The sequence below is a fragment of the Myotis myotis genome, unplaced genomic scaffold (assembly GCF_014108235.1).
Source record: "Myotis myotis isolate mMyoMyo1 unplaced genomic scaffold, mMyoMyo1.p scaffold_m19_p_1, whole genome shotgun sequence".
In the NCBI taxonomy this organism is placed as follows: Eukaryota; Metazoa; Chordata; class Mammalia; order Chiroptera; family Vespertilionidae; genus Myotis; species Myotis myotis.
In genome coordinates, this window is record NW_023416313.1 from 49525635 (window position 1) to 49544852 (window position 19218).

The following is a 19218-nucleotide window of genomic DNA, read 5'->3' on the forward strand; positions in this document are numbered from 1 at the left end:
AATCAATAAAATATATTTAAATTTTTTTTAAAAAAATGCAAATTTGTTCCAAAGTGTGGTATTATCAGGGAACATTTGAGCATAACACAAATTTCACATTTACTTATGTGAAGTTTCATTTATGAGAAATATTAGATCAATACAGAAAACTGCACCCAGCTAAACAAATCTGCATAGGGATATACAAAAAGCATACATGCACTGTTCAAACAACTATCTGTTAGCAACCTCAGTTTACTTTGTGTTTTGAGCCACATACAAGCACATCTGGTATTACAGAAAAGCTACCTTCTACCCCTTCATAGTAACTCACAAGCTGCTACCCTCTGATGCACACTTCCACAAGGAAACTTCTGGTATTTTTTAAGGAAAGGGGCCATGGCTGCTGTAGTATTTATGTATTACTATTGAATATGTGTAATACTGTGCTACTGTTCTCATTAGGTTCCTGTTTTTGTGTGTCACTGATTAAATTTGTCAGTGTGGTGCTTCTCACCCCATTGTTTCCATAAGCACTGTGGTTTTTATCACAGTTTGTATAGCACAGTAATTTTAGGAACACATGCTGCATTACAACAAAATGGTGCTTTGTTTATAATCATTCCTGTCTCTACCAGGAATGTCCTTTGCCCATTTCCTGCACTTAACTATCTCCTTTGAGATCTGGCTCAAATGTTCCTTCAGGAACCTTTCCCTCATTTTCTCAGTCAGAAGTAACCTCTTTCCTCTTCTCCACTGTACTTTTTAATCTCTGCTCTGTCTTACTCTGTTTTCTAGTACATGAATGAGAGGACATGTTGGCTTCCCCCACTCCCAGGGCAGAGACTTACCTTATTTGCATTTGTCATTGCCTCTTCCAAAAATTGTATCTTGCTCTGAAGGGCATCTATCTGACCTCTTTTAGCTGTGATTTGCTTTTGCATCCCCATGGCCACTTTCATAGCTGGGAAAAAAGAAAGAAAACTGTCTTAAGTTTATAAATTTTGAGAGGCTACTATAATGAGAAGGTTAAGCATTATGGGAAGGTGACAAATAAGATTTGCCAAGGCACCTGGACAGTTTCACAACATTGAGATATAACAATTTTCAGCAATTACTTGAAGGTTTTAAACCATATATATATATTTATATATATACTAGTAGCCCTGCACACGAATCCATGCGCCAGTAGCTCTCTGCGGGGTCTGGCCACTCCGCGCCCGCTGTCCAGAGGCCCATCCGCGGCCGGGCGTGAAACGCTTGCTTCATCGCCAGGGTGACAATGCAAGCGTTCCCCCCAACCCCGGCCACTCCGTGCCCACTGCCCAGAGGCCCTCCACGGCCGGGTGGAATGCTTGCCTCATCGCCACGGTGATGAAGCAAGCATTCCGCCAGAACGCTCACGCTGCCTGCTCTCAGCAGCCACCCCCTCAGGACTGGGGGACTCCGGCGGGGCTGAGAGGACTGGGTGCACCATCTTTGTGACATAGTGATGGTTATTTGCATATTACCCTTTTATTAGATAGGATTATATAATATATAATATTTTGCGATTTCCTTGTTACTGGTATTAATTTCATTGACCATTATAATTTGCCATATCTCCAATGATGGTAAATAATACTGACCAAATTCATACTTACACATACAGGAAATACATACATAAAATATATAGTTATATAATAAATAATATATATAATATTTTTACTAAAATAATTTTTCTAGGAACTCATATTTCAAATACCACATAAGACATCTACTGTTAGTGATCTTTTAAAAGATTCCAGTGCTATCACAAACCATTCATTTTCATTCCCATGGTTATTGTTATGTGCTTGGAATTCATTATTCTTTCAATAGTTAACTTGGCAGCCTAAGCATATATGTGATAATTTAGTAGCCTGGTGACAGAATGAGAATGTTTTGTACAGGTAATAGGCACTGAATACTTAGAATATGCCAGGCCACTGAAAATGTATATAAAGCTCCACCTTGCTTAGAAATTCAAACATAGGCTCCCTATAGTCAACTGAGGAAAGAGGTTTGAAAATGCCACTGCTTTGAGTCAGGTCCAGTTATAGCTTAGAGGTTAAAAAGAAAAAGGAAAAAGTATCATTCATTAAAAACAAGCATGCTAACAAATATAGTTCCTATCAAAACTTGAGGAGATGCCTGAGGGCCCCGAGGCAGGGACTCTATCTTGGGGGAGGGGACAGACCCCAATGTTCCTGAGTGACCTCTCCAAACCCCACCATTTTCTTGATGTGAACCAGCAAAGAAAGAGCTGAGCCTCTGCGAACCACTAAGTATGGAACAATTAAAAAATATGCATGCCGTCTTTGTGCCGGCGCCATGTTAATCTTCTCTGTGTCGTTCCAGTATGTGCTGCTGAAATAAGCACAAATATAAATCATCTGCCATCAAAATATACTGAGAAATGGAAGAATGTAGACTTTACTTAGATAAATATTTATTTTATAGTCAGCTAATACAGCCATACCAAAAATATGAATAATATGAAACAGTAAACTTCTCTCTCTAATAAGGGCAGCAAGGTAAAAAGAGAACAGGTTGAAGTGAGAAGGGAACCCTTATCCTAGCAGTTCAGTTCCAGGGCTCCTTCCCAGGAATTGACAATTAGCCACAGATATATAATTTATAGATAATGAATACATGAAAAATAAGGAGTTGAATGAAAATTATCAGTAACTTGTATTCATATCAATACAGTCTTAAAAATAATTAATTGGCATTTATAAGCATGGAAGTCTGTTAGAAATTATTGAAATAACTACAGGGAAATATTCAAATACATAAGCACATGGAAATTCCCCTCTTCCCCCCCCAAAAAACAAACAAACAAACAAAAAACGAGTAAAACTACTGCTCTATAGCACCCATTAGTGATACCTGTTGCTATCTCTCTCACATCACATGGCACGTGAAGAGATGGCAGGCAATGTATCCAGGTTTGTGTTTTTAATAAATCTAGATCAGTGAAATTAAAAACAAAAAAAATCTAATAAAGCATACCATGACCATCAGATCCTTCCATTGATTTCAATGTATTTCTTGTTTGTTCTAGTTCAGACTGTGCAGATTTTAATTGCATTTTCAGCTTATTTGTAGTAGTTTCCATTTCTTCACTTTTGTTTCGAAAATTCCTTTTTAAGACTTCGTAGTCCTCTGTAAAACATGATAGTCAATAAGAGTTACTTTTTTTCTATCCCATTGTTATGAAGTATATTTTATTTGTAAGTAATGATTACATAATTTTAGAGCTGTAAGAGACTTCATTAAGTCATATTGTGATTTGTTACAGACATTAGATGTATGTACACACACTTCCAGGTATCTGACTCTTTTTAAAATCTGCTTTGGTGGATCCTCCTCCTCTACCTACTTATTATTCACTGCTTATTTCCCACCTGTGTAATTGACTCACATCTGTTTCACCTTATACCTTTTTTGGGGGGTTATCATACTCACTACAATAGATTTAACCATCATCTATAAGTAGCTAGATCTCCATGACACAATAAGTAACCTGAAATTATCATGTGTCTTATCTGATTTTTTATCTCCAGTAACTATCAAAATACCTGGCATGCATTCATCACTCAAACACAAAAATATACACACACTCAACTACCTTTTTATATTTATACATTTATATATACTAGAGGCCCAGTGCACAAAAATCTTGCACTCGGGGTGGGGGGGAGGTGTCCCTCAGCCCGGACTGCACCCTCTCGCAGTCTGGGAGGCCTCAGAGGATGTCCAACTGACAGCTTAGGCCCATTCCCCATGGGGAGCGGGCCTAAGCCGTCAGTCAGACATCCTTAGCGCTGCCGTGGAGGCGGGAGAGGATCCCGCCACCGTTACTGCACTGGCCAGCCATGAGCCTGGCTTCTGGCTGAGCAGCACTCCCCCTGTGGGAGCACAGTGATCACCAGGGGGTAGCTCCTATGTTGAACATCTGACTCCTGGTGGTCAGTGCATGTCATAGTGACTGGTCATTCCACTGTTTGGTCTATTTGCATATTAGCTTTTTATTATATAGGATATTTATTTATGATCAATAGATTTACATATATAGGAAACAGACAGAATCAAGAATTCTTTGGTGAGATCTCTGTCTACCAGACATTTCCATGTGGATGCCCTGGAACTTGTCTCCTACTCATTGCATCTCACCCTCCTGCCCTCAAACTTGCCCTTCCTTCTTGTTTCCCTCTCTCAGTTGTTGGTATCATTGTTTTCCCAATAATTCAAACTTAAAACCTGAAACCCATACACAACCCCTCCAATCACTAATTACTGTTGATTTCAATCTCCCAAAACATTCTGAATTCCTCCTTCTCCTCTCATTCTTACTACCATTGCCTTAGGTCAAGTTCTCACCATATTTTCCCAGGAACTCTGGGAACTTGAAAAATCCTCTTTACTGGCTGGCCCCTGTCCCTTTAGTCTTGCCTTTCTGTATATACTGCTGACACTCTTCTTCTAAAATGTAAATTTGATGACAACAATCTCTTGCTTAGTACCCTTTGCTGGCTCCACATTGTCTGTCTCTGCCTATCTATTCTGCCTCATTTCTTAGTCCTCATTCCTTCAGGCTTTTACTCCAAGAAATACTTCTGAGGTCACATTATGTTATTTCATGCCTTCATGGCTTTGCTCATAATGTTCTCTCTGCCTGGATTGCCTGTCCACCTCTTTTTCACCTGCCAATTTCCTTCTCCCCCTTCAAACCTACACACATGACACCTCCTGAAGGAGGCTGATTTTCTGCCCTCTCCTGCACCTGCACTCAGCACACACCCACTGTGCCCCAGCCACTGTACTGAAACCCATTCCATATAGTCTGGCTACCAACTATCTGGGAGCCTCACTGTTGTGTGTATAGGGCCTCTCTCAGTATCTGGCTTAGTAAATGCTCAGGAACCATTGACTCTGTGTGTGTATGTGTGGTGTGTTTGTGGTGTGTCTGTGATGTGTTTGTGTGGGGTGTGTGAGTGAAGCAATTGATGTCTCTACCATACTAATTGTGAACAAGGAGTGCTTCATTTTTAAATTTAAAGCCTTGGATTTTTCCTTTCATAAAATGTGCATAATTTGCATATTGCTTCATAATTAAACCTCTAATCAAGGTATTTGACTCAAAGAACTCAAGGTTTCCATTTCCTTCACCCTTCTCTTGGAAACTCAGCAAAGAATTTCATGAACTCTGAGGGCTGACTAAAAACAGTTAATAAGTGCAAGATATGAAAGCTCTTGAAGGAGAAGTATCAGATTTCAGGCAATGAAATACCTCCACTGGGGCCCCATAATTAATCCACATTTGTCATGTGGATGAGGAACTATTCTTTTGCAATAGTTCTAGTATCTACATTGGACTTCACCAATAGAGCTATTTTTTTTTTTTAGCAGAATTTGAACTGAAGTGACATACCTGTAAGGCTGTTCAAGTCATTCCTACAAGTCTTCACCTCGTTTAATAACTGATCTCTCTCCTGTTTGATGTCTTTCACTGCACGGAGCCGCTCAGAGCCTGCATTCACAAGCTTCACCTTTTCCAGCTCCAGGTCACTCACTCTGGCCTCCAGCTCTCGTATCTTTGAATCTTTTTTATCTTTTAAAATCTAAATATAGTGATAAATACAATGGGTAGAGTAAGAAATTAAAATTATGTGCATATATAGTTATAACATGTTGTCTTAATACCCTATCTATATAAATGGCTTTTCACTATTTCCCAGGATATTAAATTTGTGTTTTATTATAAAGTATCAATAGAGTAAGTGGGGGAAAAAAGCAATATTTTACCTTTCTTTTAACCTTAGAGTCAATTCAGCATATAGTTGTGCCACTAGCCACATGTGACTACTGTGTACTTGAAATGTACCTAATCTAACTAGAGATGTGTTGTAAGTATAAAATATTCCAGATTTCAAAGGCTTTACATTTAAAAAAATGTAAAATATTTTAATTTGCTATATTGATTGCAATATAAAAAAATCACCATATTGTGGATATATTAAGTAAAATATGTTATTAATTTCACCTGTTTCTTTTTGCATGTCTACTAGAAACTTTAAAATCATGTATGTGGTTCACATTACATTTCAAGTTCTCATCACAGAGGCAGCCTAGATGCTTCTAAACAAATGCCATTTTAAAATAAAATTATTTTTGTCAAAAGAATTTCTACTGTTTGTGTATATTTCTCCAAATATCGATATAGGTATAGATATGAACATGTGGGTATATTTTTTTCTGTGATTATACTTAATTTTTTAAAAACTTACTCTTTTGGTCATCAGATTGTCCCTTCAAATTAAGGCCTATTGGCCTTAAATATAATCAGGCATACCTCATTTTATTGCACTTTACTTTATTGTGATTCATAGATTTTGTGTTTTTTATAAATTGAAGACAAGATTACACCAGCAATAAGATTACAACCTGCTTCATTGTGATACTTCACTGTGGTAGTCTGAAACCAAACCCATACTATCCTGAGGGACTCCTGTGATATTCACTCTTATACTGCACAGGACCAAATCCCAAGGTAGTGCTGCTCACAGGCAAGTTACCTAATGCCTCCCTGTCTCAGTTTCCTCATCTGTAAAATTGGATAATAATGTGCCTGCCTCATAAGGTTTTTGTAAAGATTAAATTGATTTATTTTTTAAAGTGTAAGACTCAATAGGATTCTTTCATTTGTTTGTACTATTAAAAATGCTAGAAATTCATCTCTTTTCTTTAATAAGAAGGTGGAATAATAATCTTTTTTCCTCTAATATGTTCTGTAAACCTATTCTAAAGTTTTCATTGTAAGTAAGGGTTAGCCATTAAGATGCCTTTAAAAGTCTCTTTCATGGTGATTTTGGCCTTTTAAAAAAGTTCTTATGATATAATTAAGTAAAAGCTTAACACTAGAAAATTCTAATTTTTTAATGCAATAAACTTGTATATCTCCATAAGATAGATAATAATCTATAGTTGGCCTTATTTTTAGAATGAAGAAACTCTGGCATCTAAAGTTTATGTGAGATTTGTGATTGGGGGGACTGGGCAAAGGTGGGGTCCAACAGTACAAACTTCCAGTTACAGGATAAATAAGTCCTGGGGCTGTAATGTATAGCATGGTGACCATAGTTAGCACTGCTGTGTGGTATATTTGAAAATTGCTAAGATGGTGGATCCTAAAATTTTCAGAAGGAGGAAAACATTGTTTTCTTTCCTTTTTGGTATCTATGAGATGATAAATGTTAATTAAATTCACTGTTGCAATCATTGCACAATAAATGTAAGTCAAGTCATTATGCTGTACCCCTTAAACTTACACAGTGCTGCAGGTCAATTATATCTCAATAATGCTAAAAGGAAAAAGCATTAATTGTATGTGATTTGTCTCCTATTAGTTACCAAGGCAGAGATACAGATGACACAAAACTTAGAAAATCAATTTTTTAAAAAAGTCACTCAATAATTTAAAATTTTGATAACTATTTACTGAGTATCTCCTGGGTGAAAGGCACAAAGACATGGGGCAGGTGTATAAAGATGAATAAGATGTGTACCTGCTTGAAGAAGTCTGAGTCTTATAGGCAAGAGGAGACACTACTATTTAAGCACACACACAGGGTAGTATGGAATGTGACCCAGGTTATAATGGGTACAAGTAAAGTGATAGAAGTTTTAGACAGAGAATGGAATAGGTGAAGGGAACTATTATTTCCTAAACATCTTCTACAGGTCAGGAACTAAGCTAAGTGTTTGATATAAAATTTCTCATTTAAGCTGCAAGTAACCCAGTAAGGTTATTGGGTTTTTGTTGTTTTGGTTTTGTTTTGTTTTACAGATTCAGTGAACAGTCCAGTGTTTTCCAGTTACTGAGTGGGGGAGATGTGGTTCACATTTAGGTTTGTCTGAAGAGGGAGAGAAAAACGTTAAATTGTGGGATCAGGAAAAGCTTCCTGAAGAAGTTGTGGGAGAAACCAAGATGGTGGCATAGGTAAACACTGGAAACTGCTGCCTCCAACAACAACTTCAAAAATACAACGAAAAGACAAAACGGACATCATCCAGAACTACAGGAAGGCTGGCTGAGTGGAAATTCTACAACTAGAAGGAAAGAGAAAAGCACACTGAGACTCAGAGGAGCTGTGGAAGTAAAGTGCAAAGGTATAGAGGCTCGAGCACGCACGCACGGAAAGGGGTTGGCATCTGAGGACGCAGCTCTCTTTTTGAATCGGGAGGGAGTCACAAGCTCCCAACTGCTCTGAACTCCAGTTCCGGGAAGTCTCTGGGGACCCAGGACTCATACGGGGAGAAACTGGACTGTCTGGCAGCAGGCAGAACTCGGAACTTGAGGGCGGCTTTCCCTCAGAGGTGCTTGCAGGGATTACCGGGACACTGAGATGCAGGGCCCCTTAAGGCAGGGCTGAGGATCTGCCATAGCTGCTTGCTCCGCCCTGTTGATTCCAAGACCCCGCCCCACCCAGGCTGCGCAGAAGCTTTTGCATATGAATGCCCTGGCCCTTTGCAACCTGAAAATTACCTAACAAACTGCAGCTGGGCCAGGCAGACCCAGAACTTCCAAGAGAAGGCCCAAGGCCCCACAGCAGCTTGCGTTGCTTCACAACTGGGCCTCATCTGGGCACCTCCAAACTCCAAAAAAGGAAGGGGAATCTGCAGATCTTTTCGTAGCTCCTGCTGGGAACCTCAGGCAGAGGTTAAATTAGCACCTCCTTAGATCTAAGAGCCAGTGTACCCAGTGGTCGGAGTGGTACCATCTAGATTACAACTCCTCAGATCCATAAGGGACACACTCAGGGGGCAGACTCAGTGAGCACCAAAGCCCTACTGAAGCAAGTCTTGCCCCAGAAGGGTGTCTTCAGCACAGAAGTTCTCCCACTGCAGACACAGCCAATTGGCCTGGAGGTCAATTCCTCCCAGTGATATCTACAACAATCAAGGCTTAACTACAACAAGACTGTGCACACAGCCCACAAAGGGGTGCACCAAGAGTGTCCACCTCAGGTAATTGGGGAGGCTGAGCCACTGGGCCCTATAGGACACCTAGAACACAAAGCCACTCTACCAAGACAGGGAAGTATAAAAAATGTGGAGACAAAGAAACAGGTCACAAATGACAGAAATGAAGGAAAGCAAACGACTGGATATAGAGTTCAAAACCACGTTGATAAGGTTTTTCAAGAATTTTCTGGAAACCGCCAATAAATTTAGTGAGACCCTGGAGGATATGAAAAAAGACCAACTAGAAATTAAGCATACACTGACTGAAAAAAAGAATAATATACAGAGATCCAACAGCAGACAAGAGGATCCCAAGAATCAAGTCAAAGATTTGAAATACGAAGAAACAAAAAATACCCAACTGGAAAAGCAAAAAGAAAAAAGAATCCAAAAATATGAAGATAGTGTAAGGAGCCTCTGGGACAACTTTAAGCGTACCAACATCAGAATTATAGGGGTGCCAGAAGAAGAGAGAGGGCAAGATATTGAAAACCTATTTGAAGAAATAATGACAGAAAACTTCCCCTACCTGGTGAAATAGATTTACAAGTCCAGGAAGTGCAGAGAACCCCAAACAAAAGGAATCCAAAGAGGGCCACACCAAGACACATCGTAATTAAAATGCCAAGAGCAAAAGACAAAGAGAGAATCTTAAAAGTAGCAAGAGAAAAAAAGTCAGTTACCTACAAGGGAGTACCCATATGACTGTCAGCTGATTTCTCAACAGAAACTATGCAGGCCAGAAGGGAGTGGCAAGAAATATTCAAAGTGATGAATGCCAAGAACCTACAACCAAGATTACTTTATCCAGCAAAGCTATCATTCAGAATTGAAGATCAGATAAAGAGCTTCACAGATAAGGAAAAGCTAAAGGAGTTCATCACCACCAAACCAGTATTATATGAAATGCTGAAAGGTATTCTTTAAGAAGAAGAAGAAGAAAAAGGTAAAGATAAAAATTATGAACAGCAAATACATATCTATCAACAAGTGAATCTAAAAATCAAATGAATAAAAAATCTGATGAACAGAGTAAACTGGTGAATATAATAGAACCAGGGGCATGGAAAGGGAGTGGACTGACAATTCTTGGGGCGAAAGGGGTGTGGGGGTGCAGGAAGAGACTGGACAAAAATCATACACCTATGGATGAGGACAGTGGGAGGGGTAAGGGCAGAGGGTGGGTTGGGAACTGGGTGGAGGAGAGCTATGGGGGGGAAAAAAGAGGTCCACCTGTAATAATCTGAACAATAAAGATTTAATTAAAAAAAAAAAAGGAGTTGTGAATTTTCTGATTTTTTAACTTTATGGGTAGTTCTGAACCATTGTTGGTCCACTTTGTTTGGAACCTAATAAAAGTATGGGTCCTTTCTTGCCCTAACCGGTTTGGCTCAGTGGATAGAGCATCGGCCTGCGGACTCAAGGGTCCCAGGTTCGATTCTGGTCAAGGGCATGTACCTTGGTTGCGGGCACATCCCCAGTAGGGGTGTGCAAGAGGCAGCTAATCGATGTTTCTTTCCCTAACCCTAACCCTAACCCTAACCCTAACCCTAACCCTAACCCTAACCCTCTATGTTTCTAACTCTGTATCCCTCTCCCTTCCTCTCTGTAGAAAATCAATAGAATATATTTTAAAAAAAATAAAAATAAAAGTAAATAAAAGTATGGGTCCTTTCTCACAAAAAACACACTGATGCACATAGATACAAACACTTTCAAAGAAGTTCAGTGTCTATACATTGTCTTTACGAAACCCCTTTTCAGTAAATTAGGTCAGACTTATTCATGGGGAAAAGATATTTCAGAAGCTACACCACAAAAAGACTCTACAGACCTTGAATTCCTGTAGTTCCAGCCTCCTATCATTAATCTCCTTCTCGAGCTGAGCTTTTTCTACTTGCATGGCACCGGCAGTTCGCCCATGCTGGCCCACCAGCTGTGTCATGTTTTCGATCTGCTGTCGCAGAATCTCGATGACCTTGTCCTTTTCGGCCATCTGGAGCTTGAGGGCGTCGCACTCCGCCTGCACGTTTCTGAGGTGATCCCCTTCATTCTTCAGGTGCTGCAGCTCCTGCAGCTTCAGGTCGACCCGGGAGCGCAGCTTGGTGATCTCCGCGTTGGTGGCCTCAATGGCTCTCTCTTTTTCCTGGAGGGAAGCGGTCAAGTCCGACACGGTCCTCTCGGAGCTCTCCAGGGTCATTTTCTTGGCTGTCAACTCTTCTACGACTTTGCGGAGCATCTCTTTGGTGGATTCAAGCTGAGCGGTCAAGGAGGACACTTTTTCTAGGCTTTCATTCTTTCCTTGAATTGCTGCCATCTGATCGTTAAAGAAAAAAGAATTTCATGGATTTGGGCAGATAGGTAGCGGTAACCTCAAGAGGTATAACAAGCTAGCTTAACCACATGCAATCATTCATCGGATAATAATTACTTAGACCAACTCAAATCATTTTGCTCTCAGAACTCCTATAGATCATAGGCTGACATGTATTAATTAGACCAAGGTGGAGAGGCCTTAATTAAATATTAATGTTCCTCCAAAAGGGTTGTCTAGTGTGGGGATCTTAGGAAGATCCCTCTGAGGATGTTTTCTGTACCAATTTAAATTAAGATAACACTGGCAACGGGGGGAAGTGTGGTAGGGTTGTAGATAACTGCCTTTTCTATTTCCCATCAATCTGCTCTTTAATTCTACCCCTTAGGGAAAAGTGAATAAAGGCTTTTATCCAGCATATTTTCACATTCTCTGGTCCTTGTTAGGAAAAAGAGTAAGATTCTAAATTCTAATCGCTTCTTTCATCTTTCTTCTTTCCCAGATTGGGCCAGCCAGACAATAGGAAAATGGCTTTGCCTGGGTCTAAGCCAAGGCCGGTCCCTTTGGTTTGCTTTCACATTTGGGAAGGTTACTCTTCTGTGGGATGCTGTGTGTGTGTGTGTGTGTGTGTGTGTGTGTGTGTGTGGTGCTTTTTATGTCTCTGTGACAGCAAGTGGCAATGGAACCATGTCCTTCCAGTGCTGAGGGCCACACTCTTAACGAGTGCACCATACCTCCCTACTGGTGCACTGACCTGGAGTGCACCATCCTGTGCACTCAATCCGCTTGGAGAAAAGTAAAAACAAAACCAAAGGTTTCCCCGAGAAACCTTCCACTCGGCTGTTCCTAAGCTCTCCCTATGGTTTGATGCTTCTCTGAGATAAGCAGTATTAGGGTACCAAATTCTAGGTGAAAAAGGCAACTGGGCGGGAGTTTCATTACTCAACAATGGACACAAATGAGAAAAAGCTTAACATTTTAAATTTAATAAGTGGTCAAAAATATTGAAATCACAGGTGTTTAAAGCTTGTTCATAGAAGCCACAGCTCTACTTTAGAACTATTTTAGGCTCATACGTGTGTGTTTTTGTTAAAGCTTTACCAATGAGACATAAAATACATCATCCCCTCACCCCCAAGAGACCATTTTGAGAAGCTGTCCCGCGTCCTGCTGACCTGCCGTTCCATCTGGCCCTGACACTCGCTCTTCATGGCCTTGAGGAGGGCTTCCAGGCGCTGCACCTCCATGTTCCTGTCGTCCAGCTCCCGCCGCAGGTGGTCAATGGTGATGCTGTTGCCGGTGTCCCGGTCCCACAGACGCTTGTTCTGCTCCTTCTCCAGACTCAGCTCCTTCTCTCGCTTATGGAGATCGGCCTACAAGAAGTGAGGTGTGTTTCCCCCTTAGCAGCAAATAATAAAAATAAAACGCTATGTTCCTTATGTCATCTTTGGAGTTTCTATGTGATTTGAGAATACTTTGATTTTGGAATTAGGTTTCTTTTTAATAGCTTGATTATGAACATTTCCTAGAAAAATAAGTTGACATTTTGCTTACTTGTAATTTTTAGCATTACAAGTAAATCTCAATGAACTGGACCCCAAATAATATGTAATGAAAGGAAAACACAGTAGATTTTTAAAGTTATCTGTTTTTAAGTTTTGAATTTTCTAACAAAGGTATTATGTTTCACATCAAGTGTGTTCCTGTAATAAAGAAATGCTCAAAAGGTTGAGGGAATTGGGGTTACTGATTCAGAAATGCAGACTAGTGTCCGTACTAGGATTGGAATAGCAGTTGAGCTGTGAATAGAATTACCTCCCTCTTCAGTTACTAAAAAAAATACATTCTATAGAGAGTATCTACTGTTAGCAAAAACTCAACTGAATAGGAGAAACAAAGACTCATAGATCTTAAAGGACTTATCACCCAAAGAGAAAGATAAGAGACACAAATAACTGGAAGTGGTTTTTCATTAGAGACAGAGCTAAGGACTAGCAGAGAGAAATCACTAAGGAGATCAAAATGCTTCGAGAAGGCATGTGAGTTGGACCTTGGGGACAGTATGGAGATGCAGAGATTAGGAAGAAGGGACCGGAAAGGGGCATGTGTTTGGAACACTGGGTGTATATAGAGAAAGGATTGGAAACAGGCAATAGGAGGGAGAGAAAGATTATCCCCCAGTCTGGAACTTTGTGCACACAGTTGCCAGCTCTGCCTTTGGCGATACTCAAGTCTGTGTCAGCCTAAGAAGAACGGTGCTACCCGCGGAGAGCACTGTTCCCTAGAATGGGGTTAGCAAGTAAGAGAGAAACATATTCCACTGTCCCGTGGATCACACAAAGGGTTACCAAACATTTTCTTCTCCAAATTTCTCAGCCTAAGAACCTCTAACAGAGGCTGATTTACAATGATCAGAATTCCCTTTTCATTCTTTAAAAAATATTTAACCTAAATTTCCATTCAAATTTTCTATATACATAATTTGTGTTTTAAATGTTATTTTGCTTTGAAATGAATACGTAACACTACTTCAATTTAGCAGAATGTAGTATCTAGTTGAAAACTATGGTTCTTTGAAGATCAGCTTCACTTAACATTTAAGCCATGACAGTTCTACTTAAGAAAGGAAGAAAAAGGTAAAATATAGAATATTATATTTTATATGCAAAACTTGAGTAACTTTATATGTATGCACAAATATTTTGTGAAAATTGTAATTTTATAAATGAAACTAGTTATGTGAAATATTTTGGTGAAAAACTTCCCAGAATTAATGTCGGTCATATTCTAGAGCATAATCTCACCAGCAGCTTTTGAAGCTGATCGTCCAGATTCCCCGACTCCTGACTGAACTGGTCGCGCTCCGTCCGCGCTTCAGTTAGCTCCGAGTTGGCCAGGACCAGCTGCTTCTCCAGCTCTTCTATCTGAGAGGGAAGCACAAATCAAGCACTCCGACGATGGCAGTGGGCAACATGAAACAAACAGAGCCTTTGGAAAGCGAATATTATTTAGGGGGCAAGAATAAAACTTTATTGTGATATGGTTTGCAAAGTTTTCTAAACTTAAGATCTATGTAGAATTTGGCCAAATAAAATTAGCCAAATGAAACATTCAAAATTTAGCTTCTGTGACTAGGTGTTCTATCATTTGCTATTTAAGGAAGCTTGATGTGGCATAAATACATCAAGCCTACATAAATGAAATGTATTATATTTAGAAGAACTATTTTGTTGCAGAATATCAGTGTGTCAGTAATAAAAGGCTTTGAATGTAAAATAATGAATGGCAACAAGTTTTTAGTTACTGTCATTATTATATAGTCACTCTATTATGAAAGGGTGACTTTATATATTACATAAATATATTAATACATTTGTATACATATTATATATTCCCATCCTAATTTTCTTTATAAAATGAGATAAACACCAATTTTAAAGGGTTTTTGTAGGTGTATTTTTTTCACACAGATAGGGCAGCTGTTTGATCTGTGGACCATGCATTTCTATGACCTGCTGGAAGGCCCATCACTGTTAACAGCCTGTAGCTAAGAGGTTAAGATCTCAGAGGATGGAGACTCAGCTTAGATTTTAGTTGAGTCACAGAAATTCATAATTTAGATACTGAGATATTAAATTGATAAGAACATGTTGCTACTTAGTGTTATGTAATGTTAGCTGATCTTTAATGTGATACTACAATACTATTTCATCATCTACTTTCCAGCGATAAGACATCTTTCATGTCTGCACTAATACTATATATTTCTTCTTACTTCTAAGGCATCTATTCAACAGGCTTCCTAAACTTCTATGTCAAGAATAGAACTTGTTGCCGAAACCGGTTTGGCTCAGTGGATAGAGTGTCGGCCTGCGGACTGAAAGGTCCCAGGTTCGATTCCGGTCAAGGGCATGTACCTGGGTTGCGGGCACATCCCCAGTAGGAGATGTGCAGGAGGCAGCTGATCGATGTTTCTCTCATCATCGATGTTTCTAACTCTCTATCTCTCTCCCTTCCTCTCTGTAAAAAATCAATAAAATATATTTTAAAAAAAAAAAGAATAGAACTTGTTGATGTGTTTGGATGGTACACTGTGATTAAACCTTCTTAGAGAACATATGAGCAAGACTAACTTTTTCTTGATGACTATTTTTACCTAGACTAGGTTCATTTAAGATCTTCATTTATTAATTCTACACACATTTATTAATCATATTATACACACATAATGTAACTATGTCATTGATAAATGAGTATGCATACATAGAAGTTATATATCTTTATCTACACACACACACACACACACACACACACACATATATATATATATATATATATATATATATGACTTAAGAAAGTACTAATATAGAATTATCAAACAGTTTCACATTTACCTACAGAGCAGTATCACAGCCTACAGGAATTGGAATGTAAATGTTAGTTAATATTTACATTGGATATATTTTAAAATTTTGTTTTAACTTTGGTTGTATGTTATATATAAAAAGTATTTCACAAGAATTAGGTATATATAAAATATTAGGCTATGGATAGAAACGTGTTCATAGAGTCTAATAATCCTATAAAGTACTTTCACCTTTGTGCTCCTAGGGGGCATATATAGAAAAAAAGCCCCACAACTCAACCTCTGTAGCACAAATAGCCTCCTAAGGAAAATGAATGAATAATACCAGTTTATATAATCTCCTCAGTTCTATTATTATTAGGAAAGACTAAGTTAGCACACACTTAATAAAGATACTAGGAATACTTAGGGGAAAAAACACCAACTTTTACTTTGGATCAACAGATGTGATCAGAGAGTCAATGTGATCAGGCTAAGAGTCAAACATCTTAAGTTCTGATCCAGGCTCTGTCACATAACCTCTTTGAGTCTCAATATTTTTCATCTATAATTGAAAAAAGATATTCTTGATGATCTTTCAAATTCTTTTCAATTCTGCTTCTAAATACTTTTTCACATGAGAAGAACAGTATTGATAAAGCTAAAATTCTATATTTCCCATCTATCTTTGGGACCAAAATACAATCAAAGAAACCATATTTTGAGCTATAAATTTAATAAGTACACTTTTGACTCGAAAACTTACTCATATGACTAAAAACATTTTCCACTCATAGCTAGCCTGGCACAAAACTCTTTCTATCATTGAGCACAGTATTTGTATATGTGCTTTAAAAGCTTAAATTAAAACTTGTTATTTTATGTCTGTTTTCATTTTTAAAAAAATATTTGGATGACCATCTGATAACATCAAGCTTGACGATAAAATGTATGAGACCAAAACTAAAAGAGCCAAGTTATCTTTCCGTCTAAGGTGAAGTATCGGAAGTTCCTCCAGACCCCTGCAGGAACATTTGTTTGGTAGTTGTCAGTACTGACTCAGCTGCTATAGCTCTGCTTTTACCTTTCACTTTTTAGAATAAAAATATTTATATTAATCAATCAATCAAGAAGATGAATGGAGAGTGAAAGGGAAAACCATTATGTAGCAGCTGAGCTGATACAAACAGCTGTAAAAACAACAACAACACTATAAAGAAAGCCTTTTAAAATGTCCATAATAAATACTGACATCTGAGATGTATTAAAGGTTTTTTTTCTTCTTCTTCTTTTCTTTTTAAATAGCAGCACTGGTTTTCCCTTTCACCATCTATTAATCTCTTAGTTTTTGATCACTGGCCAAATAAGTATTGGGATCTCATTCTAATCATTCAGTGATTTTAGAGATATTACCAATCATATCGAATTGGATCCTTTTGTTTTCTGTGCTCAAAACACAGACGCGGAATAATAAGGGGTGCTGCGGGTCAGCACGAGGTGCATTGGCAGAACTGTGCAAAGGGGTTTGCACAGAATCTTCCTGCACAGCATACAGCTCCAGCCAGTGCTACTAAATCTTCGCTTTTTGAGTATGAAATTCCTCCCCAAATGCTTCCAAAGTAGGAAAAATCAGCTTATCATCAAGATTATGAGATATTTTTGTTGTAAAAAAGCGAAAGTTAAGAGTAAAGCCAAATCTACAGAGCCAATAGTGACAGCTTCTACTGGTCCAAATTCGTAAAGGGGAATTCTGGAGGCTCTCCTAAAATGGAAAGAGAAGAATAGAAAAAAGCATTACAGTAAAACACTTCTGTAAGCTACAAAAGCTACGTCTAAAATTTTCTTCAAAACACAACTTCTATTTTTATCAATATGAAAATACTTTTGTTAATCTGAAGAGAAACAAGGTCCTCCTAAACAAATTTTCTCATAATTTATGCATTCTAGCTGGAAAAGTTTTTTTCAGACCTGTCATGTCATAAATTTTTTAAAATGATAAATATTTTTTATCTGAAGGAATATGGCCTCAGGAAAAAAATGCTAATACTGCTTCTCATAAAATATCTTGATATGTAATATCTACACACGCGTATAAATTTCTTTTTTAACAAGTCTCACTTTTAATCACAACTTTTATTTATTATTTTCTTTGATGCTTTTTTTATTGTTATTTGGACAGTATATACTAAAATGTGCACTGAAGCAGTGAAAAATAAAATAGATTTTAAAGTTTTAACAGGCTTTAGTATGTAAAGTCAAGGTACACGAAAATAAACAGGAGAATCTGTGTTTTTTAGATTCTATATCCAGTTCATTATAACAAAAACCAGTTATAACAGCGACACTTTTCGTGACCCCAAAATGCGATCCTATGGTTAAGTTGTTTGATCTTCCTAGCTCAGCTATGCCACGCACTAATGCCCTTCAGGCCAGAATATGTTCAAACCTCTGTGGACATGGCAGGATAACCATCTCCCAGTGCTCCCTGTCTAAAGGGAGTTACTATTAAGAAACTCTAGTTACCCATCAATCAGGTGCCAACTAAATTAGATTCAAAATGCTGCATGATAAATCTCAGTGGTCTGGGTTAAATTAATTAATCAGATATGCCCCCTTATTTCTTTTAACGTTGACTGTTTAAGATTGTCAAAATTCCGGTTTACATTAGAACAAAATAAGATAATAATTCTAATATCATGTTTGTGTCTATATGACCTCAAAACATTCATACAAAAAGTTCATGTCGTCATTTATCTGGATGTTTATGCTTGCTTTTACAATGCCAAAGAGATGTTTATAAAAACTCAGAAACTATTTTTGCATTATTTAGATGTATATTTAGTATTTGCTAAAATTTTCCACCATGCCTGCTTTGGAATTGAGCAGCATGATGTTTTGTATCAGTCTGTATGCATATTAGCTTATGAAGGGATAATTTCTCCAAGAGACATTACAATGGAAAGCTACAGCAATTTCAAATCATACAAGAGAAATAATGAGTTTTAATACTTCATGACCTTTCAAAGGGTTTCATTTGTCAATAAACAATGAATATTTAATCTTTTCAGAATGAGTTGAGTAGTGATCAATAACAGCTATTATACTGGACTATAACACAACAAGGATCCTATTTCCTCCCTAGCTGTCATACTGTCAGTCCTCAGTTCTGTCCATGTGCTGCCCTCCTCCAGATCTGAGTAGTAAAGCACCCTCCACCCCATGCTGTCCTGAAATCAGGAACCTGCAGGGTGAGATCAAGACCTTTTGTGTAGGCTTGGCCTGCCCAGAAAGGGGTAGATATTCCCACTATCAATCTTCAGGAGGAAGCTCAGCCTGAGAAAAGAGACTAGAACACAAGCAGGCCTGAGAGGGGCAGGAAAAAACAAATGCTTCTCCCTGGGCTTTTGTTTCTTGGGCTTGACACATAAGCAGTCTCAGGTCCCTTAAGGCTGCTCCTAGGTGTCAGGGTGTAAATGACCTTGGCACAGGATTTAGGCTAAGAGTGAAGCCAAGAGATTTGCAGTGCAGTGTT

The 19218-nt window shown here is 38.4% G+C and overlaps 1 protein-coding gene and 1 pseudogene across 1 annotated transcript in view; both read right to left on the minus strand.

Moving 5' to 3' along the window:
* Positions 1-19218, minus strand: part of CCDC158 (coiled-coil domain containing 158) — a 79973-nt gene that overhangs the window by 36365 nt on the left and 24390 nt on the right. Inside the window, exons 10-15 of the mRNA XM_036337032.1 lie at positions 14146-14265; positions 12517-12714; positions 10862-11344; positions 5435-5624; positions 3013-3165; positions 831-943 (exon numbers count right to left, since the gene is read on the minus strand). Of these exons, the coding sequence (XP_036192925.1) occupies positions 831-943; positions 3013-3165; positions 5435-5624; positions 10862-11344; positions 12517-12714; positions 14146-14265 (1257 nt within the window). The remainder of the gene's footprint in view (positions 1-830; positions 944-3012; positions 3166-5434; positions 5625-10861; positions 11345-12516; positions 12715-14145; positions 14266-19218) is intronic.
* On the minus strand, positions 2282-2380 carry LOC118661569 (annotated as a pseudogene).